At 43.4% G+C, this 26,732-nt stretch overlaps 1 protein-coding gene across 9 annotated transcripts in view; it reads left to right on the top strand.

Annotated features, from left to right (window-relative positions):
- The window catches only part of RAVER2 (ribonucleoprotein, PTB binding 2), a 43,967-nt gene that overhangs the window by 1,835 nt on the left and 15,400 nt on the right, over window positions 1–26,732 (top strand). For 2 of the 9 annotated variants that reach the window (XM_083845694.1, XM_083845695.1), the window contains exons 1-5: window positions 7,496–7,758; window positions 16,949–17,015; window positions 22,407–22,876; window positions 25,037–25,228; window positions 26,504–26,630. In XM_083845694.1, coding sequence (XP_083701820.1) covers window positions 7,600–7,758; window positions 16,949–17,015; window positions 22,407–22,876; window positions 25,037–25,228; window positions 26,504–26,630 — 1,015 coding nt within the window. In that variant the 5' untranslated portion in view covers window positions 7,496–7,599. Of the gene's footprint in view, window positions 1–1,696; window positions 1,829–7,495; window positions 7,759–8,320; window positions 16,623–16,948; window positions 17,016–22,406; window positions 22,877–25,036; window positions 25,229–26,503; window positions 26,631–26,732 lie in introns of those variants that run through there. The other 7 variants (XM_083845701.1, XM_083845702.1, XM_083845698.1 and 4 more) reach the window with 6 other exon arrangements.

A 26,732-nucleotide genomic window follows, 5' to 3' on the forward strand; every position in this document is an offset into this window, starting at 1 on the left:
GACTAGTTGATCCAGTAGTATATTCAGGGGGAAAAAAGCATCCCAAGTACAAAAGGAAGAGTTTCCTTCAAATGATAAGATCTACTCTGTTTTAACCAAGGCAATTTTATGCCCATCAGAAAGTGACAGTTGATAGCAGTTAGCAATACTGACAGCCTGAGCGGACAAGTACAAATTTGGTGTCAGGCTGAATATTCATAAGGTCTGGAACTTTTACCTTCAGCTCAAAGACAAATTGTAATGGCCTCATCTAAGTTCTGTGGAAAAAAATTAACTTTTTATTCCTGGGCTGGCTTCATCAGTGGTAGCAGTAAATGGCGCTGCTCTCAGAAGTTGGGAGCCGGCAGTTACCATTATGTTTTGTTTTGTTTTTATTTTATGTTTTTATAGTTGACACTGGCAAAACCACCAGCTTCTTGGAGCACTGCCTGAAGAACTGCTCTCCACTGTTATTACCACTAATGGAACAAAAATAATGATAGCGAGGAAGGGAAACTGTTGGCCAAAAAGCATAGTCCAGGAGCCTTTCTACCGCACCCTGCACCTGGCAGCAAAGTGTGAGGGCATGAGTACAACAGCTGCTCCGCCACTAAAGTGAGTAACCTCAGTCTCCAAGACCATCAAGCCAGCTCTTTTTACAAGCGGTATGTCTGCATGAAAAAATGTGAAGAAAGAGGTATCGCCGTGCCATACAAAAGCTCTTATAAAACTGGCAGGCTCTGCTCTTTAAGTGCAGGCAGCATCACACCCGTTGAACAATGGGCTGGCCTTAGATTAGACTGCTAAATATTTCCAGTTTGGTCAACATCGGTGGTTTTACTAATTTTAAAACTCTTCTGCCACACCTAGAGGTAATAAAAAATCAGGCACTGAGATAGGTTGGCACTGAGAACAGCAGGAAACCGGGACCTTGGTCAGATAGTTTTAGTATACTTATTTTCAGTTTTCCAACTTTCTGACAGTTTTCAACATTTAATTTGCTTCAGATATCAGTTCTCTTGGTATACTGTATGTAAATCACACGCAACTGGGAGAGATTAAATGCTGAGTAATTAAACTAGATAATCCCTGCAAAATAATATTAACCTCTCTGAGTGTGTTTATTTCATTTGCAGCTTAACTGAGGAAATCTCTCTAAGCAAGCCAAAACATGTTACTGTTCCAACCCCTGCCAGGGAAGCTAGATAACAGGAAGCGGATGGGTTTTTTTTGCTCCCCATGAAAGCAGAATAAACGTGTAGAAGTTAGTTTGACACTTCGGTGTGTTTATAGCAAAAAGTCATGCTGCATGACAGTTTCTATGGAAACCTTTTTATAACTGAATGGCAGAACACTTTAAACTCTCTTAAATTTTTTAAGAACACGTTAGGAAAAGTGTAGCTTGTGTTATGTCCCCCATGCCAGTTTTCCGTATTGAACAAGTTGCAGCATTTTTCAGGACAAAATATTGCGGTGGTGTTTCAAGTCTCCAACCTCTACTAGCAGGGATAAATCGCTGGCTGCTTGACCACATCCAAACAAATGGCTCATATGATGCCCGTTTCACTCTCAATACATACCAGCGATTCAGTCATTCATCTCGAAGATTTTCTTCAAGTTTATAATTAGCCAGGTCTGTAGGGGCTGTAAAAAAGACGGTATGGAGATGAAGTGATTTACACTAGTGAATGCTTTAATTCGGTATTAGGATTGCACTATTTTTTAATGTGAAATGGTTTCATATTTTCCTGTGAATTATCAGCATTTGTTTCTGGTTCCTAGAAAACAGGCGCTTACGGAGAAGCTGAAGCAGAATGATTCCAAACTACGACTTGTAGCATATCAACAGGTCAGCTCATAAAAACACTCCAGGAATGAATGCTGGGTGGGTTGTACCTGCTTTTACTAGAAACCCAAGGAACATCACCTATTTTTTTATACTAAAATTGCCAAAATATACTTTCTGTCAATGAGTTAAATTTGAAATTGAGTCTGAATGAGGAAAAATAAAGCCTGTGAAGGCGAGAGTGGTGATTTAAAGCAGGAGGAGAGTTGTTTTAGGAGGAGGTATTGCAGAGGTTCCAGCCTTCAGGGCCATTTATGGAAGAGGACCGGACTAACAGTTGCTTGATCGTACTGTCTTTCATTCTCAGTTATTATACAACAAGCTGGATTTGTTTTGTGGCTTATTTTGAGTTTTACTATGCTTTTACTATCTTTAAATATAACCTTCACGGTGATTTGCTAATGATACGCATGAAGCAACAAAGGTTATAAATTCTACTGCAAAGACCATGATTCCGAAAATAGCCCATTACACTCCCCTTCAGTGTAATGGTTTCCTCGGAACAGTTACTCGCTTTATAAGTTATAGTTCGTACTTCTTTTATCTTTACTGTTTATTTGCAGACCACTGTTACAGAATGGAAACTGAGATGTTGCTAACCAGTTCTGTTACTGACTTAATCCATCATTCCTAACGCGCTTAGGAGCAGTGTTATTACCAAGTTTAATAGCTATCAAGTCCCACTTAAAAAGAAAATGTTCAGCTGCAGGCAAAGTTACTCGGCATGTTTTTGTGTCTGTGTGGAAGAATGTTTCAGGAGTTCAGAAACATCCCATTTTTGGTCATACACTGCAGTACCTGACAAATTCCTCTGAACGTGTGAGCTCCATGTGGTACAGACAAGGCACCCCGAGAGGAGTGCGAGCAAACTGAAAATACTTGTTTGTTGTCCGCATCTCTGAATGAAGCATGTGGCTGCTGTGATCTCTGAGGCAATCTGTTGCCCATCTGGCATCTCTTAGACAAGGGATTGTCACAGCTGGTGAGTTGTGATTTGATGGACCTGAAGTCTGATCCTGTATTACTGCAATTCCTAAGTGCTCGGAGAACTAAACTTTATTCGAAATACCTCTGGTATTAAAATGAGCTTAGCAGCTAATTGGGAAGACTGACCGTGTCATAATACTTGTCCCAACAAAACTGCAGTCTAGACATGCTGAGTTACTCTAATGGTTAACTGGTGAATTAATTGTACACACGATACAAGCAAAGCACAAAATGATGCTGCAGCTGCAGAGGGGTGTGGTGAAGTTTTTGCTTCATCGCAATACCGACGGTATCGGTTGCGTGCTGTGCTGTGCTAGGTTGGTAATTTGATAAGAAATTTCATTTGTTGCTTAATGAACCACACAGTTACTGTGTGACAATGATACACTGAGAACGCTGAATGTATTCAAATTTGTTAGTAAAAGGGTGAAAGGAACTCCTTGTGGCACCTCTGGTATGCGTTGGAGGTAACTCAGATGTAAGATGAACATGTTGATTGAGTGCCTGTGTGATCATGGCTGAACTAATTGTTGTTAATAATATTGTTGACTAATATTGTTGACACTCAAATCTACATCTTTGGGTTTCAAAATTGTAGTTTCCTGATGAAACAAAAGGACTATCTAGAGATTGAAACAGTGGGGGTAATACGGACTAGAGAGAACAGCATTGTTTACACTTTGCTCACATGAAGTGGTGCTAGCAATCGTGGATTTTAATGGACGCTGGAATTTGCAGCAACTGATGGATTCCAGACCCTTGTTGCAGGAAAATGATTCAAATTGTTTCAGGTTTTAGAAGACTGTTTGTATTTCATATAACCAAGAAACCAACTTTCTAAAGAGCTTACAGATACATTCCCAGTATACCCCATACTTGAGAACCTAGCAGAGGCTAAAACTTTGGCTTTTATTTTATCTGCAGAGATCTGAACCTGTTTGTACATTTGAACATGGACGCTTACACCTGAATACATCCGTAATTCAGAAAGGACGTTTGTGCCACAATTCTCTTTTAATGCTCTCGTCCCTTAAATAAATAAATAAAAGGTTTGTATTTCTTAAAAGCATGGGTAAGTTAATTTTCAGCTTAGAAGAGCTACAAAAGCAACTCCTGTGGAAAGGTACACTATTCTTAATTAACAAGGAATTAATTAACAAGGAAGTGAGCTACAAATAAATTACTGCAAAGTGGTTTATCTCTAATAGCATCAAGCTAGCAACCAATGTTACACTTGCAGATCACTCTACTTTTCCAGTATTTAAGTGTTTTTTGCTTATGCAGCAAATTTGAAACCAAGTGGAAGTTCATTAGCAAACTGAAGAGTTTTAGAGTGCAAAACAACATGTAGGGTATTGTTTTGAAAGCAACATAAAGTAACTATACTCATACAAACATTTGCATACATATAGATGGATGATCTGTAATCAACAGCAGGAAATTCTTTAAGGAAAATACATACATGCATCCTCTGCTGAGTACAGCTGTATTGGTGGAGACTGTTACCGCTTGCATTTCATCATGGGTTGCTCAGCACCACCCTCCTGAAGAGGTTTCTCGGTCCTGTGGATGCAGCAATGCAGAGGCTCATGAGAGGGTTCCCTAAACTGTGTCAGTTCTCATGGCAATTGGTAGTAAGGACTGGTAAAGCTTGCAGGTTTTCTTTGCTGGCAGTTACAAGGAACAAAGCTGAGAGCCACAATGGCTGATCTGAAGAGGTAGTGGCCAAAATCCGCTCAGGGGACAGAAACCTGTGACACCCGCCTGGTCTATTGGAACTTCTGGCAGAAACTATATGGTGAAATGGTAGGATTCCTGAGGGCAGAAGATTAACTTGTGAAATAAGATCATTGCGTATCTAATGTATTGATATTTCTGTGGAGATTCAACGGAGGCTGAGCTGTTGGTTTGCGCCATCTCTATTGTGTTAACGTACCCACAGGTGCTCTGTCAGGGCACCAAAGGATTTGGGTGTTTTACTTAACTTGGATTGTTGTTTTATATCAAATAACATTTTAATTCTCCAGGTACCTGTTGGATGGTGTGTTGTAGTTCAAAACAGGCATGACATTTGGGTTCAAAAAGGAATATTTTCTTGGATCAAACTGGTTGTTGCTGCTGATGCACGTTTAGCTGATTTTAGTTGTCACATAAGGTGCTGCACGGCCTCCTTTCCTGTCCCTTCTCATGGACCATCCCCATGGACAACGGCAACGTCTTCAAACTTTTCTGCTCTCGTCCTGCAGCACTTTGTAGCTGCCTTGTAGTGCAGGCAGTTCCGTAGCCTACCTGTGCAACGCGAACTGCCTGCATACAGAATGAACTGTGAGCACTGCAAGGAAAAGAAAAAAGGTGAATATTTTTAGCTGTAAAATACAGTCTTTTAAATAAGTATCTCTAAGCAAGAAAAATGCTTACTTTTCTCTGGAGCTATTTAGAACTAATAGTGCAGTAGGTTTATTTTTGCTGTTAGAACTATTAACTTCTGAAATACTTTTAGCAATGCACTTCTGACTTGCATTCAGGTACACCTGCAGCCTATCAAAAAAAAAAAAAAGACAACTTTTGAGAAGGTAATCACTATAGGTAGGATTAATTATCAGTAAAGCACGGGTGATTCAGTGTGCCCACATTCAAAAATTAATGGGATAATTAATTACTCTATTTAGCTTCACTAAGCTGTATAATGTTTGAGCAGAACCATAATTTATACTCTGGTTGCTTAATCTGGCAGGTATTTCTGAGGAGGTAGTTACGTGTTGCAGTATTCTTAGCAAAGTGATTCGACAATTTATATCACATAATTTACGATATGACTTGGAAATGTTTCGAGAAGACAGTATCACTTCTTGAATTTCAGAGCTTGACCTGAAAATCAATTTGTAAATACTTACTAGCAGTCTTTTCAGTCATTACTTTCTCTTTTTTTGATCTTTTGCAAGGGTAATTTTATAGTGGTATTAATAATTAATACATCCATAGGCATAAGAAACCTATACTTCAGCTTATACTCATCAGCCTTACCTGATTCTCTAGATCAGCTCTCACTAATAATGTGTTAAAATATTTTTTCCTGGTTTGTGGTTTAAGTATGAAGACTAAGCTAATGTTGTTCAGACAGGCTGAACCTGGCAGCTCTAAAACGCTTCCATGATAAATACATGAACTGTTTATAACTGTCCTTCATACTTTGGATTTCCAACAATTGGTTAAACGTAATGCAGATATGTGGAAGGAAAAGGAACACTACCTGTTTAAAGAAATCAGGGAAAAGGAAACTTGACAGAAGCTTGTTAGCTCTGACCATTTCTTTTGTCAGCAACAACACCAAAAGAAAAAAAAAGTACCTTGAGTGTTGATTGCTCAGTTGTTTGAAAATTAATTTTTAAAAGTAATGAAGGTCCTATATGCTTTGTAGTCTTAACTTGCAAGCTTTGGTTTGGACCAAAGCAAATTTCTAAAATCACTATTGGTATTTGCCAAGTTTTTGTTTCCTGTAGCTGGTAATCCAGTCTGTAAAATGGCACTTCAAACTTAGGAAAATCTAATTCTGGATGAAATTATTCTCTGATAAGGATGTGTGCACGTATACCCATTTTAACTCAAAGCGTGTTTCCAATTTCCTTTTTAAGACTACTGTTTTTCAGTTTGGATTTTCAGGTTTGGAGATTTTCTTTTGCTCTTTGTGGTCAGGCTCGTATCTAAAAATGGATACAACTATTTAAATTATTCTTCATTCATTTATAGCTATGATGACAACGTTAAACAGCTAAATTTACTGCATTGTAAATGGCTTTGCAAGTTGTTATGGAGAAATTAGGTTTCCAAGAGAACACTTTTTTTGATGCACCAACGAAGACCATGAACTGTTTTTAAAGATGGAGGCTTCGTAGAAGGCAAACCTTCTTTTAGAGTGACCTCCCGAACTACTTTCCTTCGGGAGGGATGTTGCCCTTCGCTTCTTTGCGTGAGCGCTGCCGTCTCTGTGCCTGCACGGCCCTCATTACAGCGCGTGCCTTGCCACAAGAGGGTGACTTTTGCCACAAGCGCAGCACCCAGGGTTTGGTTTACCCATTTGGATGTTTTGTAATTTGTTTGGTATGTTTCTGATGAAGAACAAAATTAGAACGAGATCATCTTGGGCTCGCGCGCCCGCTAACCCTCTACCCGCTGATGGAGAATTCGTGCCCGTCCAACATCTGCTTTATTTTGGTGTGGCCCTGCGGTTCGGTGTCGAAGGCAGAGTTGTATTGGAGGAAGGTAGCAGCAGGGGGACTTTGTGGACACGATCCCCTGCGGGGTGATGAACCCCGCAGAGGCAGGGACGAGCCCCTTCGTGCCAGGGCTGCTGCCCAGGCCTCGGCCTCTGTCTCCTCGGGCTGCCCCTGTCACCACGGCTCTCGGAGGCTTCCCCCACACCCCAGCACCCCACGGGCGTTCGCCTCCTTCCCCAACCCCTGACTCAAAGGTGTTAGTGCGGGACGGAACTGGGCCCTCTGCACCCACGCTGCTCAGAGGGCTCGCGCTTTGAGGGGGGGTTGCTTCAGCTTCCCCCCTCGGGCAGCGGGGCCCGCGGCCCCCTCACGGGGGCTCCGCCGCTCTCGGCCTCCCCCGCCAGGGGCAGGGCGAGGGCGGCCGGCGGCGGGGCGGGCCCGGCCGGGGGCGGGCAGCGCGGCGGGGGCTGGCGGGGGCCGCCCGGGCCCCACCGGCGGCCGTGCCCCGCGGCTCCCCCGCCGCCCTCCCAGCGCCGCGGCGGCTCCCCCCGCTCGGCCGGGCGGCGCTGCAAGATGGCGGCAGCAGCCGAACGCGGCTCGGAGCTGCCCGCGGAGCCGCCGCCGCCGCCGAGCCCCGAGGAGGTGGCGAGGCGCTTGGCGATCACCCGCCGGGAGCTGAGCAACAGGCGCAAGATCCTGCTGAGGAACCTGCCGGCCGAGAGCAGCAGCCAGGTGCGGCCGGCGGCGGCGTGGCGGCGACCGGGCGAGGGGGGCTGCGGTGGGAGCCGCTCCCGGGGAGCCGGCGTGAGGGAGAGGGAGGGAGGGAGGGAGGGAGGCTCGGGGCTGGCCGGGGCTGCCGCGTCCCGGCCCCGTCGCGACCGAGGGGAGCCCCGGCGCTCCGCCCGGGCTGCTCCTCTGGCCGCCGATCGGCTTTGTTACCGCCGGCGGCTGGGGGCGGCCCCGCTCTGCCCCCGGCCGGAGCCGCGGGCTGCGCATCCCCGCCCTGGGGGCTCCGGGGGGCTCCGTCGGGGGGTTTCGTGTGGGAGCGCCCCGCCAGCCCCGAGTCCTGCCCGGGGGAGGTGGAGGCGGCTCCCACAGCCCGCTGGTGGCAGGGGGAAAGCGCTGCGGGTCGCAGGGGAACATTGGCGACCTCCTGAGCCTGCGGCACGCCGGTCAGCTTCGCAGCGATTTAGTCGCTTTGTCGGGTTTTGGCCACCTGCAGACCGGTGGGCGCGTTGAACTCGTGCACGAGGTAAAACCTGTAATTACAGCTTTTGTTCTAAGCCGCTCCCCGGGTCTCTTTCCCTTTGCTTTCCCGAGCACAAGGAATTTTGTTGCCCGCGGGTAGGTGCAGCGAGGATTCACGGGGTTCTCGGCAGCTCCCGAAGGTCCGCTCGTTTTGGGGAGACTCTGCCAAAGATCCGCATAACTCGATCCAGAGCCCCAGGCGTGCTCACCGCCGTGCTCCGTGCCTTCGTGCCGGGTGCCTTCGGTCTGCATGGCCGTAGGTGGTCACCGGCTTAAAAATGCTGATTTTGCTGTGACCCAGCGTGGTGATTTACACGTAGAGCCTCGCTGCCACGCGTAGCGACCTCACGAGCTAATCGATAAAAAGTTCTCGCTAACTCGCAACTTGGAAAACCTCGCTTGCCTTCGTCTTCCCTTCGAGGAGCTGCCAAGCATGGCTGTTGGCACAGGGGCTTGCTGGTGGATCCCCAGCTGCTTGCTGCCCGTGGCTGGCACGGCATCGCTCTGTCGGACGCCCGAGCGGGTGTGTGACTCGCTCCTGTTCCACACGGCAGGTGCTGAATTCACCTGAATTCACCTGCATTCACCTGTGATCCAGTTAAAAACATGGCTCGTGTATGCAGAAACCATCAAATTTGGTGTTGCTTGGTCAGACAAAGACTGCTGCAAGGAAGCATTAGCATGAAGATCCAATTCGGCAACCATGCAGCACTGTGGGAGTTTGCCATTTTGTTTTGGTGACTTAAAAGTAGCGCTTTGGTGGCTTTCTCTCCATACGTAAGGTTCTAGCATTCCCCTGCTGCTAGGCTATGGCAGCACCACCACATGCAGACTCTCAATTACAGTTGGAAAAGGTGCCAGTGTGATTCTTAACATCATCGAGCTGTTGGTGTTCATGTGCATAGGCAGCATATTCGTGCTGTAGAGAGGAAGTTTCTGTCCTGGAGCAGTTTTGGAAAGGAGAAGTATGTTTGTGGTCAGGCACGTTAAGTATACCTTTGTACTTGGCTGTCAGCTATTTCCAAACGTTACCATGAAGCTTACCGTTTCTTGAATCAAACTAATACCCTTGGTAAACTGTGCCAGAGGTGTTTTCTCTGCTGTCGTCTTCTTGAAATGATTGCTTAGACAAGAGAAATCAGGTAACATACTGCTCCCCTGGCCAGTTTATTCTCCAATAAGAAAGAGATGAGCATCATGAAAATGCAAAGTCTTCCAGAATGGGATTTTATAAACGTAATTATTAACCTCTAATCACTGGGACATTGGGTTTGCTGTCATTTGTTGTTACTAGGTGAAGATTGAAGCCAAGATTTACCAAAATAGTTTCCAAGTGGGAAACAGCTTTTTTGCTGTTAGCAATATGATTGGTGGAGGTGATAACTTTTTTTCGGAAGGTTCAAAATGACAACCAAACTCCATTTTTTTCAGGTGAAATTAAATAACAAACATTTTCCTTTGCCAATTATAGCTACGTATTAACTTATTTATTTGTTATTGGAGCTATAATCTTCTGTTACCTTTAGAGGTTTCTGACAGAGAAGCAGAGCACCGAAGATTTGTTGTCTCAGAAACCAAACAAACAGATCTGGAAGTGTCAGAAGCCTTCAGCACTTCAGGTGCTGGGTGGCTGTAGCGAGGGGGCAAAGGTAACCCACGCTGGAATCTTGTTAAGTGGGGTTTCCCTCAAAATGCATTTGGCAACATCTGTACTGCTAAGGGAATCCAGAACCTGTTTTCAGGAGCAAGGGCAATCTGGAGAGGGCATTTTGCAGTTTGTTGAGCCAAGGAGATCAGCATTCCCTTTAGGACTTTCTTCCTTGAGTGGCAGTATGTAATAGGTCTGATGGGAGAACAAATTAAGTCAGAATTAACCCAAGAACGTTCTTTCTGCTTTGGGTTTTATAGCTCAGTTTGCAAATACGTACTTGCAGGATTAATACTGTTACAAGCAATTCTCTTGCTACAGCCACCGAGAAAGGTATTTTTGCAACAGACCTGTGGTAAGCATTTTTATTACTACCTTCACCGTTCTTGCAAGCAAAGTCTCCGTTTACTGTTCAGCTGGCAAGTTACTCAACTTGGTAGCGCCCTGTCGCAGTGAAGCCTTCCAGGCGTCCTGGCGAGCGCCCGCGTGCGTCCCCGTCCGATTCCTCCAGCGCGGCGCCTGGCCGTGCACACCATCGACCACGGGGCTCGGCAGCCTGACGCATGAGTGCTGTCACCTCTCTGGGGCTGAGATGAAGCACGTGGAGAGCCGTGCAGCTATATACATACTACTTTTTAGGTTGCTGGAACTATAAAATTAGATAGAAATGCGCTTTTATTGGGCTGACTGATTTCTGTCCATTGGGTTAGTGCTGTCAGTAGAACAACTTGCCAGATCATCTCTTGTCTTAAAAAATGTTTTCCTCCCTCCCTCAATCAAGTGTTTATCATTGCAGCTATATGAAAGCTATGCTGAAAATGTGTTCAGCTGGCCATCGTATTCCTTGTGGAGCTTACCTGCTCACGTCAAGGATGTTGCGCTGCATACCAGCCTTCGGGTACAGGATATGCTTTCCAAACCACGGTCCTCTCTCCTCCTGCAGCCTTTGCAGAGCATACTCTGCTGGCTTCTATTTCTTCTTGCGATAGTGGGGAAGTGCTCTCATCAGGGTAATCAATTTGTGTCTCCATTAGTATGAAGGGCGTTAGGCAGGATCCAAGGAATCCTAGGGGGGCAGCGGTATGTGATGTTCTACGGTAAGACAGGCAAGATCGTCCCACTGGTGTCCGTCTTCTTGAAATGTCAGCTGGTGGGTCTGTCCTTCTCAGCGTCAATATCATCTGATGCAATGCTGTGGTAAGACTGAGGTTTGTATCGAGGATCTTTCTAAAGAGCCTGGAAGGTAAGCTTGGTTGTAGTTGTTTGTTTTGCTCTGGTCAATGTTTGGTAATCAATTGGCAATCCCACAGCTGGATGTCTCTTGCAATTGCCTTGTGCCCGTGCCTCCCCGATGAATTGGTTAATACATTTCAATAGCAAAGAACACAGTTGCATGTGATGTTGAAAGTGCAGTGTCGAAAGGCAGGTATCGCAGATTGAAGGCTCCTGGAACTGTCAAAAAGCTGCTCCAAGTGCCCTGGGAGGCAGGAGGACTTTTGGGGGTGGAGGGAGATTGGGAGGGAAGGAAGTGATAACAACTTCTCTCCGTCACTGAAAGAGACACCAATAACTTCAGGATGTGTAAGTGAGGTTGGTACCATACTAAACCAGGGAAGTTTTATTTCGTTGGAGTATCATATGGCAAATGAACTTCTGTGTGTTTTGTGTTTTTTTTTTTCGCGATTATCCCAACGGATTAGAAGAATTGTTTTTAATTTCCCCAAGTCGTCCATTTTTCAGAGTTAGTGGTTTGTCATCTCTGTCTGATTAACTTCCATAGAAGCTGTAGCTCACAAATGTGATGGAAGTCAGCAGTCTGGTTCTCTGGCATACCGGTTAGGATCTCATGGAGTTGCTTTTAGACGCAGTAGGACTTGGATTCTCTTTCTTGCTGGTCGTTGCTGGGATTTCTAGCAAAATCTCCAGTCTTCACTGCTAAGATCCGATGACTGACAAGGGCTGTTCACTTTGTGATTCCCCTCTTTGCAGGTAAGGAACCTGTGCTGCAGAAGTTGCGCTTGTTTTCAATAAGCTTTCTTCTGCCCCTTATAATCTTTGAATGCAGCTGTGTTATAGTCACAATTCTGCTTTTCTCCTTTAATATTTGAGACTAGAAGATGAAGGGAATGTTCTACTTTAATGTAGGTCATGAAGTAAATTAGGGCTGATTAATTATTTTAATGCCCTGTAGTTCTTCTTTGGTGTGGCAAAATCTAAAGAAAGATGAAACATTTAGGTATTCATAGGAAACTGGTGCAATTCACCCAGAACGGGGATTTATTTTGCGTTTTGGGACCTGATGTGCCTGTCCAGGTTTTTTATTGGTGTTTGTTCCTGATTAAAAAACAAACTACAACTTAGAATGATGCTATTTCAGAGGTTTTATTCTTTCTGTCTTGATTAGCCACAGTTTTTCCATGTTCCTTTTTAATTGAAAACCTTTAATGAACTGTGGTGATTTGAGGAAACGCTCTTTCCCGATCTGTTGTATGCTGGACTTTTAAGTGGAAGCGGCCTTTGTGTTTCAGATTGTCCTTCGTCACACTGACTGCACGTGAAAGGCTTATTGGCCGGGTAGTGAGTAGCCCTCATGCCTTAGGATGTACATGCTTTTTGATTTTCTTTATTGCTTTTCTTTTGTTTTGTGCTCTTCCTCTCTCACATTACCTCTGCAATGTCTTTGTCATCTTTCATTTAGCTTCCATATAACCTGGCATACCCAGGATGATGAAATGGGTTTCCAATCCCATAGTCTTCCTCTTATCAACACACTAATGTGTTTTTGGAAGACCAGAGAATTACCTTTTTCATTCCCATTGTAAGTCTGCTAAGAAATTGCTCTTCTTCTGTCTTAGTGACAATATTTTCTTAAATTATCGTATGAAAGATCTTTGCAGGGTATGGTCTTACAAATGTGAAAGTCAGTTCTCAAACAAAAAGATGCCATTGCTTTAGTATGGCCTAAAGACAGTTTATGGCCTAGAATCCCAGGCTAGGTTTTATTTCCAGTTTCATAGTTTGTGACCCTGGGGCAGTGCCGAGGGAACGTGCTGAGCAGAAGACTCAGGGCCCACCTCTGTCCTCTCTCCCTGGATGCCGGGTAAAGATCTGCTGCACATCCTGGGCTTGATCCTACAGCCATTGCTCACAAAAGAATAATTTTCTTTAAAACAATTTGAAAACTGGAGAATTTTTCACAGAAGAGAACGTATGTCACCATGAGTTTATACGTGCAGCTGGCATGGTGAGCCCAAACTTTGTCTGCACCTGTGCTTGGTAGGAGCAAGGGAGGCTTCATCTGGCAGTCGATGCCCAGATGGTGAAAATTTGGGGATTTCCTACCTCAGGAGTCACTAGCAGACAGGGGATGTTTAAAATTGCACCTTGTACCAGTCCTTGTGTGCTGTTCTCCAGCCCTCTTGTTGGTGCTGTGCACTGCACTTCTTACTCTCCGGAAGATTCTCTGTGATTTTTCCTCAATAATAGAAAATTATTTTAAAGCATGTTGCTCTTCTCTTGCTTAAAACTTTTTTTTTCTTCCACAACAGACTTTATATATCTGTAGTGAAGTCCATGCGGCATGTCATGGACTCGATCTAGTGGTCTAAAACTGAATTAAATGAACTGTATCGTTCATAAACGTAATGCTCTGCCTCTTTCCTGCGCTCACGGTGCAAATTGCCAGGCACCCTTGGAGCTGTTAAACGCTTCTGTTGCCAGAACAATGTAATTCAGTATTACATCTAGAGAGAGAAAAATGCTTGGTTTTGGGGTGCTGTAATCTTGCATATAGTATGTTGATCCAGGTGGTGACTATATATTTTTTGGTTTTTTTCCTTATGCTGTTAGATCACCTGGTGTGACCAGGTGATTTTAATAGAATTAATAGCTGAGTTTATTGATTCGGTAGGTAGGGCAAATGTTCCTGCTAATGACTCACGTTGCTGTTTAAAGAAAAAAAAAAATCCAGGTCATAAAGCATAAAGACGGATTGTCTCTGAGGAAGGCATTCTTTCCCTTTGAGAGATGCAAATTTCAAATTGATAATATGTGGTAAAAAGTCACGCTGACGTTTTTCTACCCGAGACAAGACAGGACAGGACAGGCCAAGAATTAAAGTATTTCAAGACGATGTTTCTTGTGGCAGTAAATAATACATTTTGGAAGGGTATCCAGCCTATATTTACTTGTGCTTTCTCTTAACTCCCCTTCAATATATTTGGTTTTTCTTTTCCTGCCCATCCTTAAGTACGAATGGATTACTGTGTGGTTAAGATTTTAATTTTTACGAGTGCTTAGACTAACTAGCTTTTGAAGTCCACTTCTGAGAACTCGTAACGGTTACTGGGGGGCCAGGGTGCTGGCACTGGAGCTGCCACGGGGTTCGTGACGGCTGTAGCTCTTGGTGTAAGTGCCTCCAGCTCGTGCTGCCCGAATCCTGTAAGCTGGCCTGGCGCTGGGGGTGGCAGCGAGGCCTTCCCGTGATAGAGCACCTTGCCCTTCTGTTTAGACGTCGCAGGACACAGTTAAATCGTTGCTTCCGGTGGGTGTCAGCCCCGTTTTTTAGACTACTGGGTTAATTCGTTTGTAGCAGGAGACATTTCTTCTCAGAAAGAGCAGTCAGGTGTTGGGATGGGTTGCCCAGGGAGGTCATGGAGTCGTCATCCCTGGGGGTGTTCAAGGAGAGGCTGGACGTGGTGCTTAGGGACAGGGTTTAGTGGGTGACATTGGTGGTAGGGGGGTGGTTGGACCAGATGTTGGAGGGCTTTTCCAGTCTTAATGATCTCTGACCGGGGAGGGAGGAATCCTTCAGGAGAAGCAGTTTGGTAACCGCCACATGGAAGACAGTTGGAAGTGCTCAGGTGCCCTGAGCCGGGTGGCTGCCAGGAGCTGGGCCCAAGCCATGGATATTTGCTTCTGCCATGCTCAGGGGACAGCCACAGCCGTTGGTTACATCCCATGGGGTCAGGGCCTGCCAGGCACACACCCCGTTAAATACATTAAAATGGAAATAGTCTTCATTCTTTTCTAGCAGGCACCAGCGTTGGAAGGTAAGGGTGAGATTTACAGAAGCGCCCGAGTCGCTCTTTTAAATAAGACGCGAGCTTAAAAGTTGGCTTCGTACTTCTGAAAATATTATGAAGAAACTTAGTCTAATGTACACAGATATGTAGATATCTGTTTAATTTGAAGGAGTATATATTTGCTTAAGAGTCGACGTGCTGTGTTTTATTTTTGTAAATTGTCTCAAACTGTCTTTATGTGAAAAATGCCCTCGCCAAAATAATACCCGGACGCAGTCAGGCAGTTGCAGGTCTCAGCCCCACAGCGGGAGTGCAAGACGCTAGCAGTGTGTGCCGCGACCTGGGCAAACCGCTGTTAAAATCCTTACAGTGGCCTTTTAAAGTGACTTAGCTTAAACTAGGTTATCGTTTTAAATCTTCTTTTTGTTCTCATAATTTTTAACATGAAGACCTCATGATTATCCCATGAAGATAAGTTTGCTACAGGCTATTTTCCCTCTCAATTAAAATTTCAAACAGTTGCTGGGAAATCATCTGGCTCACACAAAAGACCTTCAAGAGAGTGTTACGAGCCATTTGAAATAGCATTTCCTGCTACTTAACCGCCAGATCAAACTTTCAATGTTACTCTTGTGGTATATGAAATAAAAAAGGGTGACTGTGTCCCCCTTTTTCTAATCAGGACAGGAACAACTTATGTGGTGTCTTTGTACGGTTGAGCTGTACGACTTCACAGAAAGTGTCATTTCTCCTCAGTATCAAGGACCTCGAGGACCTCTCGTTAGAGAGCTGCCCTCAGCCAAGTCATGTTCCTGACTCGGGTCTTCGCAGTGTGCCTGGCTTATTTTGCTTTTCAGAAACCATATCCTTATCACGTCTGATTAGGGTGGCTGGTAGATCGAGAAAACAGCCATATTTTATTAATGCAGTATTTGACAGCTGTTAACTAGTGAAACTAGAGATTGGCGTCCCTTTGACTAAAAGGGGTGCACCTGATACCAGTCAGAGAGCCCAATTAACCCAGGCTGTATATCGCTGAATTAGCCCACTGGCAAGTTGACTGGTCTGCTGGAAATTGGCTGAACTGAAACTTTCAGACAAAGTTTGTTGATTACTTTGATACTCAGATGGTCTTTTGCTATCACGTGTGGGACTTACCCAACTGAAATATAAACATGCCCGAAGTATTGCTCTCTTCCTAGGGGTGCTTAATGTCCATCTCTGCATTCTTGCCACTGAGCTGATAATAGTTCGTGGGTTTTGTGGGGCACAGGCACGTGTTTTGCTTGTGTTGGGGAGCAGCTTTAGCAAACTAACACACCTCTTGCACTTGTTCCTACCCCGCCTCTCCCACTCCCTTGCTCTTTCCCCATTAATTAGTGGGAGCAAATAATGCCGTTGGGGTTGATTCTTCATTGGACACCTGTGCAGTAATTGATAAATGATACTTTCTGTGGGGTATTCTGGGCAGGATTCACTGCTGCTTGAAAGAATATTCATTATTAAAAGAGCGAAAATCTGCTAAAGTGAACTTGAGCAGTTAGAGGAAACTAAAGCAGCTGTTTTATTTTATTACAGTGTTGCCTGTCCTCAATAAGTTGCATGATGTGATGTTGCTGATATCTCATCTGTGTGGCGTTTTAACTCTACTAGCTGTACTTTTGAGAAATAGTTTGGTGGGTTTTTTGCTATTTAATGAGCTGTGATGTTATTTGTCTTTATCAAAAGACAGTCAGCAGGACAGTCTGTTGTGCTTATGAGACGTTGTATAATGAAACGTAAATTAATCACATTCAGTAAGCCAATTCTTTACATGAGATAAAAACATTGCTGTAGTAGTATAAGCAGCTCTTCTGAAAACAAATATTTGATAGTGTTTCTATGGTAAAGTTTTGTGTTTATGGGGAAAGTTTTTGTTTAAAAAGTGAAGCTAAATTTATACACTTATTTATTTGGTCTGGTGAATTATTTCTCTGATGTTACTTGTACTTTTCTCTTTCAGGAAATCCATGACTTATTTAAAGATTATGAAATAAAGTACTGTTATGTGGACAGAAATAAAAGAACAGGTAAGAAATTAAAATCTTCCAGTGTCACACATTTCAATTCTGTGGTGAAACTAGTGAGGAATATTGTCTGCTATGCATGAAGTCATTAACTTGTCTGCCGGCATGTAGCCTGATTGCCCCTTGGCTGTATGCTTTGTCAGCCTCTTCTGAAGCCAGTGGAGAATTGGAAACTCTTTTGATAGTAGTGAGAAGTAGGTTGGCCCTGTATGGTATCTATCAGGCATATTCCCCTCAGTCAGTGTCTCTTTGAGACTAATCTAACCTCAACTGTCCAAATTCCTTTGAAAAACTAATCCTGAGGCATCTCTTAGGACAAACCTTCACAGGTGCATATGACTTGATCAGAGGAAAACGTACCTAGCTCCAGATGCATTTGTTTCAGGTAACATGAGCCAGAAGTAATTTAAAGGAATACTTAAGTCTTTGAAGGAAACATTGCCCTGCATTAAGTCTTGTATTAGCTAAGTCAGATCTTCCATTTACAAATCAATTCTCTACATTAGGGGAGTCACGGATTTTTAGCACTTCTGAGTACAGAGCTGGACAAATGTTTCTCTACATGATCCTGTACATCCAGATTGCCATAGATATTACAGCCTGGATTACCTCAGGAGGTAATCTTGGATTGAAGGACAAATGTGGTGACTGTGGCAAATTGCTGTCAGGATTTTGCTAGGATAATGATGTTTCTGACGCCTGTCCTTGTAAGACTGTGTTTGGTGTGATGGGAAATTTTTTAAAATACAGCTATTAACATCTCCTGGGTTACAGCATCTTAACTTGATGATATACAATCAAAGAAGTTCTTCTGGAGGTTTTCACAGGCCCACCTCTCGAGCCTGTCCATGTCCTTCTGTGGCATCCCTTCCCTCCAGCGTGTCGACCACACCACACAGCTTGGTGTCATCAGCAAACAGGCCGAGGGCGCGCTCAATCTCACTGGCCACGTTGCCAGCAGAGATGTAAAATAGTACTGGTCCCACTACTGACCCCTGAGGGGCACCACTCATTCCTGGTCTCCACTTGGACATCGAGCCATTGACTGCAACTCTTTAAGTGTGACCATCCAGCCAATTCCTTACCCGCCGAGTGGTCCATCCATCAAATCCATGCCTCTCCAGTTTGGAGACAAGGATGTCATGTGCGACAGTGTCAAAAGCTTTGCACAAAGCTACAGGGATGACATCAGTTGCTCTTCCCTTATCCACCAACACTGTAAACCCGTCATAGAAGACCACCAAATTTGACAGGCATGATTTGCCCTTAGTGAAGCCATGTTGGCTGTCACCAGTCACCTCTCTCCTCTCTGTGGTGATGGCCATAGATATTGTAGCGTGAACTACTTGCGTAAGGAACTCCATTTGTATTGACTTTTTTTAGATACACTTAATGTCTTTTTAGTTTGATGGACATAATCAGAACTTGTAGAGCTCTGAAGACCTTCCCAATGAGATCTTGTAAAATTTTCCAGAGTAAAAATAATGTTTTCACTTGATTACGCAAACTAATTTAAAATAGTGATAAACACAAGGAAGAAGTCCTTAATGACCTCAGAACATTTTGAAAAAGCATTTTTATCTTAAAAAAGATGAGTCTTTTTAAAATTCTTTTCATATATCCTTATATTCTCTGTAAGTATTCCTACATTACCAAGTATTATGCTGTTACAGAAATATGTCAAAATGCTGGATTGCAAAGGAAGTAATGTAGATAGCCCAGGAGTATTTTAATCTGTCTGAGAACCAGATTGTTGATTTCCATGCCTTCTCATCTTTATCTGATTATCGATACATCTCTTGAGTTACTGCAAATTGTAAAATGCACTGCAAATGCATTGTTTGTGTGTTTGTTCAAGTTAATTGCTTCAGGATGTGTAACAACATCCCCTTTGACTAGAACAGCAGAACTGAGATCTCAAATATTACATGTTTGCCACCAAAGTTTTACTTGCTTCTTTTTCTTTGCTACAGGATAGGTACAGTTACAGCACAGATCAGAACTTGCTTTAAGAACCCTGTGAATGTTTATATTTTATTTAGAAATCTTCGTTTTATATTGTTTTAACTTCTAGTTATTTAGACATGAAAGAAAATAGCATTTCTGCCTCTGAATGGTGTCATCTTACAATTCATTTGCTTTTTTCACATGTGCAGCGATGTTAGTGGAAACGGATGATTAATAGGTGATCTGGAATAAAAGATGTTTTCTGTTTAAAGAATAATCTTGCAACCAGAGCTTCCTGGAGTTGAATTTCAGGAAGCGATTGTATTGCAGTATGGTAGGTTTTGCTGTGACTAGCACAAATCTACCCGTAGTCATGGTGTGGTAATTGATAGCAAGGAAAGCAGAAAGCTAAAAAAAAAATATGCTCTGTTTAAAGGGGAAAAAATTAAAAAGCATTGTGTAATAATTGTACTAGGACATCTAATTTATGACAAAGAATTCCATGCTGCTGTTAGGTTCAGGATAGCTAGAAATATTCTGTGCTTTTTGGCTTGTGTGACTCTTATAAAAGTGATAATTGTGTACTGAGGAGGAAAGTATTGTTTATACTTGTTTCTGGACAACTGAGACTCCAAATTTGGGTGTAGGATAAGCGCAGTTTTCAGGCTGTGGTTTCAGACACGTTTCTTGCACTGAACAGTATTGTTGCTGCCGACTTGCAGCATATTTATTTATGAATATTTATTCAGTGTGGCAGACACTTAGGGGTGGCGTTTGAAGAGTTGAGGGTGAAGCCTGAGACAAAGTGTGAAGGGATAACAATACCTTTTGTGGGTTACCTTTCCAATTTAATTTTATTTTCAAGTTAGAATGTTTTAGCTTTTTGAGTGCTTCCCAAAGAAATTAATTCTAGACATGTGTAGGAGCGGTTTAATATTTTATGCATACAAAGGATTGAAGTGTAAATATGGCCTCAGGGCTGAACAATGGGTATTATTAAGTTTCCATTGGTCTCTGTGGGAGAACAGCATACAGGAAATCAGCAGGAAACGGCTAAAAGATACTTCAGCACAATTCATAGTGGTTCTCATTACATTTTATTAAGGTTACACAGACAAATTCATATAGCAAGTGTGGGGTGTTGCAGAATTCTTGTCCGCAGCTGATGGCGCCATCTGCTCATCTGTAGGACTGTCCTGTAGGATGTTAACGCGTCTCCAGCAGTGAATCAAAGAGAGGTGGCCAGCAGCTTGGTATCATGGGCTCGTGTCCATGTCCAGCACTGAGGCTAGAAAAGAAGCAAGCAGTAGCACCAAGCCAACCCCTGTGTGTTGTGCCACCCACCATCTCACCAGCCCCACTGTGATGTGGCCGTGACATCACCAGGGCCTGTGCCAGCAGCACAATATGGGAAGGGGTTAGGAGTTGACCTTCCTTAGCATATGGCCATGGAGTCCATGGATCTGTCCTGTAAAATGTTGACACGTCTCCAGCGACGCGTCTCGTGTCCATGTCCAGCACTGAAGCAAGTACTGGCAACAAGAGAACCAAGTATAACACCAGGCGTCTCCTGGGCCCGCCATGTCACTAACCCCACTGTGATGTGGCCGTGACATCACCAGGGCCTGTGCCAGCAGCACAATATGGGAAGGGGTTAGGAGTTGACCTTCCTTAGCATGTGGCCATGGAGTCCAGGGATCTGTCCTGTAAAATGTTGACACGTCTCCAGCGACGCGTCTCGTGTCCACGTCCAGCACTGAAGCAAGTACTGGCAACAAGAGAACCAAGTATAACACCAGGCGTCTCCTGGGCCCGCCATGTCACTAACCCCACTGTGATGTGGCCGTGACATCACCAGGGCCTGTGCCAGCAGCACAATATGGGAAGGGGTTGGGAGTTGACCTTCCTTAGCATGTGGCCATGGAGTCCAGGGATCTGTCCTGTAAAATGTTGACACGTCTCCAGCGACGCGTCTCGTGTCCACGTCCAGCACTGAGGCTAGCAGAGAAGCAAGCAGTAGCACCATGCCAACCCCTGTGTTGTGCCACCCACCGTCTCACCAGCCCCACTGTGATGTGGCCGTGACATCACCAGGGCCTGTGCCAGCAGCACAATATGGGAAGGGGTTAGGAGTTGACCTTCCTTAGCATGTGGCCATGGAGTCCAGGGATCTGTCCTGTAAAATGTTGACACGTCTCCAGCGACGCGTCTCGTGTCCACGTCCAGCACTGAAGCAAGTACTGGCAACAAGAGAACCAAGTATAACACCAGGCGTCTCCTGGGCCCGCCATGTCACTAACCCCACTGTGATGTGGCCGTGACATCAGTGGGGCTGGTGCCAGCAGCCCAGTGTGGGAAGGGGTTGGGTGTTGACCTTCCTTAGCATGTGGCTATGGAGTCCAGGGATCTCCTGTAAAACCTTGAGCCGTCTCCAGCGGAGTGTCTTGCTCTGTCCTTTTCCAGGCTTCTCTCTGTAATTAATAAAATAATAAGAGAAAGCAACTGAAGGGGAGCACCAACCCTCCATTGCCACGATAGACCTTTGCCCTCTCAGCCCGAAGTTGTCTGGCTGCTCCTCTGCCAGACTGACCAGACTGGCCTGCTGCAGCCCCTTTTATAGCCGCCAGGGCTGGCCGCATCACGGGCTCCCCCTGTGACATGGCCGCCGCCAACATTCTGTCCCCTGTGACATGGCCATGGCATCACCAGGACTAGTGCCCCCTGAAGAGATGAAACGGTTAAATAAAATAAAATAAAAGTATAATAACAAACAACAGCCGCTTGTCATTCTGGGGAGGGAAATTCAGTAGCTGCAAGATCGGTTTGAAGGTCCGCAGCTCAGCAAAGGTTAAAAGAGAATCAAATCCTGCAGGTACTACCCACTGCCACGTTTTAAAGATTTGTGTGGTACCTGCTGCTGAGATTTGTGGGCCTGAAGGCTCAACTCCAGCAGAAAAATGTTTATTGTCTGGAGGTGATGCTGCATGCTTTGGGTCTGAAAGATGTCCAACACCCAACCCTGTGTCTGCAAGTGGCTGACGGTGCTGAGGATGTCTCAGCCAGAGCTGTAAACTTGCATCTTTCTTTCCCTTACATGAACCAAAGATTTTGCCAGGGGCTGTCCCGTGCTGCGCGCTTGAGTGGGACTCAAGAACAAAACCCATAGGTTATCTTCATCTGCTTGATTCACTGCAGACTGTTACATCCCCTATAGAGGAGGGCAAGAAGATGGCAAGAGGCAGCAGGCACAAAGCAAAACACAGCGGGGTTTCCTCTGAACATCAGGAAACATTTTGGTTTTCCAAACTTAATAATTTAGTAATTCCAAACTTATTTTTCTGTGACTTCTATTGGTGGGTTTTGGGTTGTTTTTTTATAGAGGCGAGGGGGGCTATAGTGATTATTTGTAAAGTAATAAGCGATGTAACTTGTTTTGGTCTCTTACAGCATTTGTTACTCTGTTAAATGGAGAGCAGGCTCAAAATGCGATTAGGAAATTTCACCAGTATTCTCTTCGGGGAAAAGAAATATCTGTGCAACTCCAACCAACAGATGCTTTGCTGTGCATCACTAATTTGCCCATTTCATTTACGTTAGAAGAGTTTGAAGAACTTGTGCGTGCTTATGGCAACGTTGAGAGGTGTTTTTTGGTGTATAATGAAGTTACTGGCCATTCCAAGGGCTACGGTTTTGTGGAATATATGAAGAAGGACTCTGCTGCGAAGGCGAGACTGGAACTTCTGGGGAAACAGTTAGACGAGAGCACTCTCTTCGCTCAGTGGATGGATGTGAACCAGCTGACCACAAGTCTTATTCACTCCAAGTGCCTTTGTGTAGATAAATTTCAAAAAGACTACGCTGATTCAAAAGAACTGATGCAGGCTTTCTCACTGAAGTATAAACCTGTATTCTGCCAGGTATGTTGAATATGTATCTTTTGGAAGACCAAGGTCATGATTTAAATAGTTCTGTATTGGTGTACTTCACTGCTTGCAATCTTATCCTTTTATTTTCCACTTAAGTGGTGAGTGAGCATGCATCTGCATTGCAAAATATGATGTGGTACAAATGTTTTATTGGTCCGGGTTCACAGTGATTGTTACATGTCATCTGGGAATTCTGCAGGAGACCGCTCCTGTTAAGCACCAGTAAAATGTTTATAGCACATCCCCTTCTCATGTATTTTATGGAAAATCATTTTAGAAATATTTTAGAGAGCTTCTAAAGTAAATGTTGCTGATGGTTTTATTGCTCAGTAAAGCAAGCCAGAGTGTGTGAATGCTGTAAGTGCGACAGTTCAGGGAGATCAGGAAGAATATATATATATAAAATTAACACATTTAAGAAACCTCTGCAAATATTTGATGAGTTTTTCTTTAACTGGGGAAAATGAGTCACTGGGCTTGATGGGGATAGAAGTGCTGCATCTTTTGGAAAGCTTGCAGGTACAGAAGAGGTAGATCCTTGCTAGCCTTTGCACACATAAAGGTTTCCTTTCTGTCTTTATGGCTTGTGAGATACTAGACCACACATAAAATGTTTCTCATAGAAGTGCTGCAGACAAACACACCTAGACAGACAGTAAAAAGAAAGCTTTGTTTGTGGTCGCAGTTGGGTATGATTTCACTTGTTTTTTGTTTTCTTAAGTATCTGGGAAGGCTGCTTAGGGATTAGCTTCAAGGATAAGTAACCAGAGACTTTCAGCATCTAAGACAAGAAGGTCTGTCGGGCTGTCTGGCCTGACCCACCTGTAGGGCAGCACGTTTTCCCTAGTGCTGTTTTGGAGCCCCAGTAATTTGTTGTCAGCTAACCATATCCATATACTTGCTTGATCCAAGTACATGGGGAGATGAATAAATTGCAAGTAATTCTTTCCAGAAACTGCCCATCCCTTGTTATTTTGTACTCGTGTCTGTTTCCCGGATTGAATGTATCTGACTTCTGCTTCACTTCACTGCTTACTAGGGTAAGCAGCCAGTGCTCCCCAATATTTTCTTCTGAAAGAAGGTATTGCATGCTGTAATGAAGTCACTTGCCTAATCTTTTTTTAATTAGCTAAATACATCGATGTTTTAAAGTCTTCTAGTTTGGGGCATTCTTCCAGCTGTCAGATAATCCAGAGGCTGTTATCAGCTTCCCCAGCAATATTTATCAAGATATGTGTGTTCTTTAGAGCTCTTTCTGGAGGTGAGTCTTTAGCAATGGCATTGAAGATTTGACAACCCCTCTTTTCTTGAAAATCTCTGAGATTTTTATTTCAGTTGTTACTGTAAGTTTATGCAGCCAAACTGTTGGGAATAGGCTGTGGGTTTTTTTCCAGTAAAATCTAGAGAGGTTTTTACTTTTCCGCTTCACAACCAGTGTCAGTGTGTCATTTCTGATCATTTTGGGAGTGGATATTTCTGCCTAAGCTTTACTCCCTCCCTTTTCACTCTCATTTTTTTTGTTTGATTTAAATCTGCTCATTCTGTTGTAAAACTCTGCAAACAAAGGACAGAGCATTGTTTGACAAGTAAGCCTGTTTCCAGTCTGCTTGATTGATCAGTCTGGCATCTTCTGTTGGCACTAAATGTAGCCACAGACTTCAGATTCTCCTAAAAGGCAGTATATAGCAGTAGAATTTGCATTGTTACATGTTTCAACAGCTATCATGCAGTCTGATGAATGACATTTTTGTTATTGTAGTCTGAAAAACTGAACAGTAAAGAGTTTATAATTCTTATCCTGCAAAAAAAAATAATTAAAAAATGTAGAACACAGCTGTATTTAAATTCGTCTTCTCACCCTTTTTATTCTGTAAAATAACTGTTAAATATGTTTCACAATGCAGGTTCTCCATGAGATTACATGGAAGTTAAAGTGGTAATTCAAGTAGACACAGCATGCATGCCAAACCTAATATGAAGTTATGATACTTATATTTAGCACATTTGAAAAAGAAACATACTAATTTGGGTAGGCATTAACATGGTACGTCAACTTTTAGCAAAGTATTTTGCAGAGGATAGGTGAAAATATTTCAAGACGGTTCCTGAAATTCTCCGTTTCGCTCAGTGTGCTGTGAAATGTTGTTTCAGTTTGCTCAGGATGAAGACAGCTGTATTGGTGACTTTGCAGTGGTTGAGTACGAAACTGCAGAGCAGGCTGAGAAAGTACAAGAAGTCACCGATGGCATGATTATCAAAGGGAAGAGAATCCAGGTGTCCTACTGTGCTCCAGGAGCGCCAGGCAGAAGCACGTTAGCAGCACTTATAGCAGCACAAAGGATGGTAAGATTTTGCAAATCTGTTTTCAGAATGGGTTTGTTATGCCTTGAGCAACATGTATTGTGTCAAAGGGATTCACCACTTTGCATTACAAAAACTAGCCAAGCTTCTGGAAGCCTTAGCTGTTTGGGGTTTTTGTTTGGTTGTTTGTTTTTTATCTAGTCAGCCTAACTCAGTCTCTTTCCTAGGCTAAAGAAGGCAATACACTGCAAAGAGGAAGGCTGAAATATGGTTAGAAGATATTACAAAGTTATACTTGCATAGCTTTGGGATTTTATTAAAATCAATTTTCTGCAAGAGAAGTTGTACTAGTTCAAAAGAAAAGTAAATTGAGGTGGAGACATTTGATGAGCTAAAACAGAGTTTTAGTTTTGGTTTAAAACAGGCAAGAATTTGTCAATTTTAAGATAAATTTCAAGATAGGAGAAATAGTTTAATTTCATGCTCAGTATAGAAGAAAGCTTTTTATACCCACTTGTCATATCAAATTATTTCCTAGAAAATTGGATTTGATAAGTGTTACAAGAAGCTGTCTTAAAAGTAGAAGCAGAACAGTTTCATTACTTCTGAGAGCTTTAGCCCACATCTTTATAAAAGTGATGCATGGTGCTATTACAAGATAGCACGAGTTGTTGTTAACACTGCGTTTCATATCCTCCTTTATTGATAACACTCCCTTGGTTAAAAGGGAAAAAAGAAATGCCTCTCAGGAAAATAATATGCTTGAAGTTTTGGAGGAGTAGTTAGTTGTTTCCTTTGAGGGAAAAGGAGCAGGGAACAGGGAAGCAGACGGTTGGATTATTTTTTTGTATAAAAAGAAATATGTACATTAACGTCACACAACTTTTAGCTCTTTGTGATCCGAGAAATAATAATTTGTAGTGTGTAAGTTGCCATGTTGACCTATGATTTATACCTTTAGCTACTCCAAAAAATCTTGGAGAGAGGGTGAAAACATCGAGATGCTGTTAAATATATTAGGGAACAACAGAATTAGGGAGCAACAGAAAAAGTGTGAAAGTAGAAACGTAGACAAGGCAAAGAAAGACAGGTGAGAAAGACAACATGCGTGTTACCTGAGGAGAGGTAGTGCTGGAAAGTATTGTCAGTTAGCTCTAGAGAACAAACGTGGAAGGAGTTAATTGTTTGGGTTGGCATGTGGATGTTCAAACTTCAATCTTTATGATACCTTATTCAAGGAAATTGAATTTTTCCAGGGATGTAAATGCGTTCTTTGTTATCTTCTTTTTGTAACATTTTTGTATCTCTCAATTTGAGATGAGAAACAATAGAAAAGGATTGCTTCCAGAGCCGAATGCAGTGCAGATTATGAAAAGTTTTAATAATCCAGCAATGTTGCAAATACTACTGCAGCCCCAGTTGCGTGGACATGCTGTTAAACCTGGTAAGTTGTTTTACAAAGGGGTTAATAAAGAAACCCTGTTCTTAGTGAGACAATGCTTTCTGCAAAGGAGAGAAGCACCCATACGCTTTCAAAATCTGTGCA

This window comes from Anser anser (genome assembly GCF_964211835.1).
Source record: "Anser anser genome assembly, chromosome: 8".
NCBI lineage: Eukaryota > Metazoa > Chordata > Aves > Anseriformes > Anatidae > Anser > Anser anser.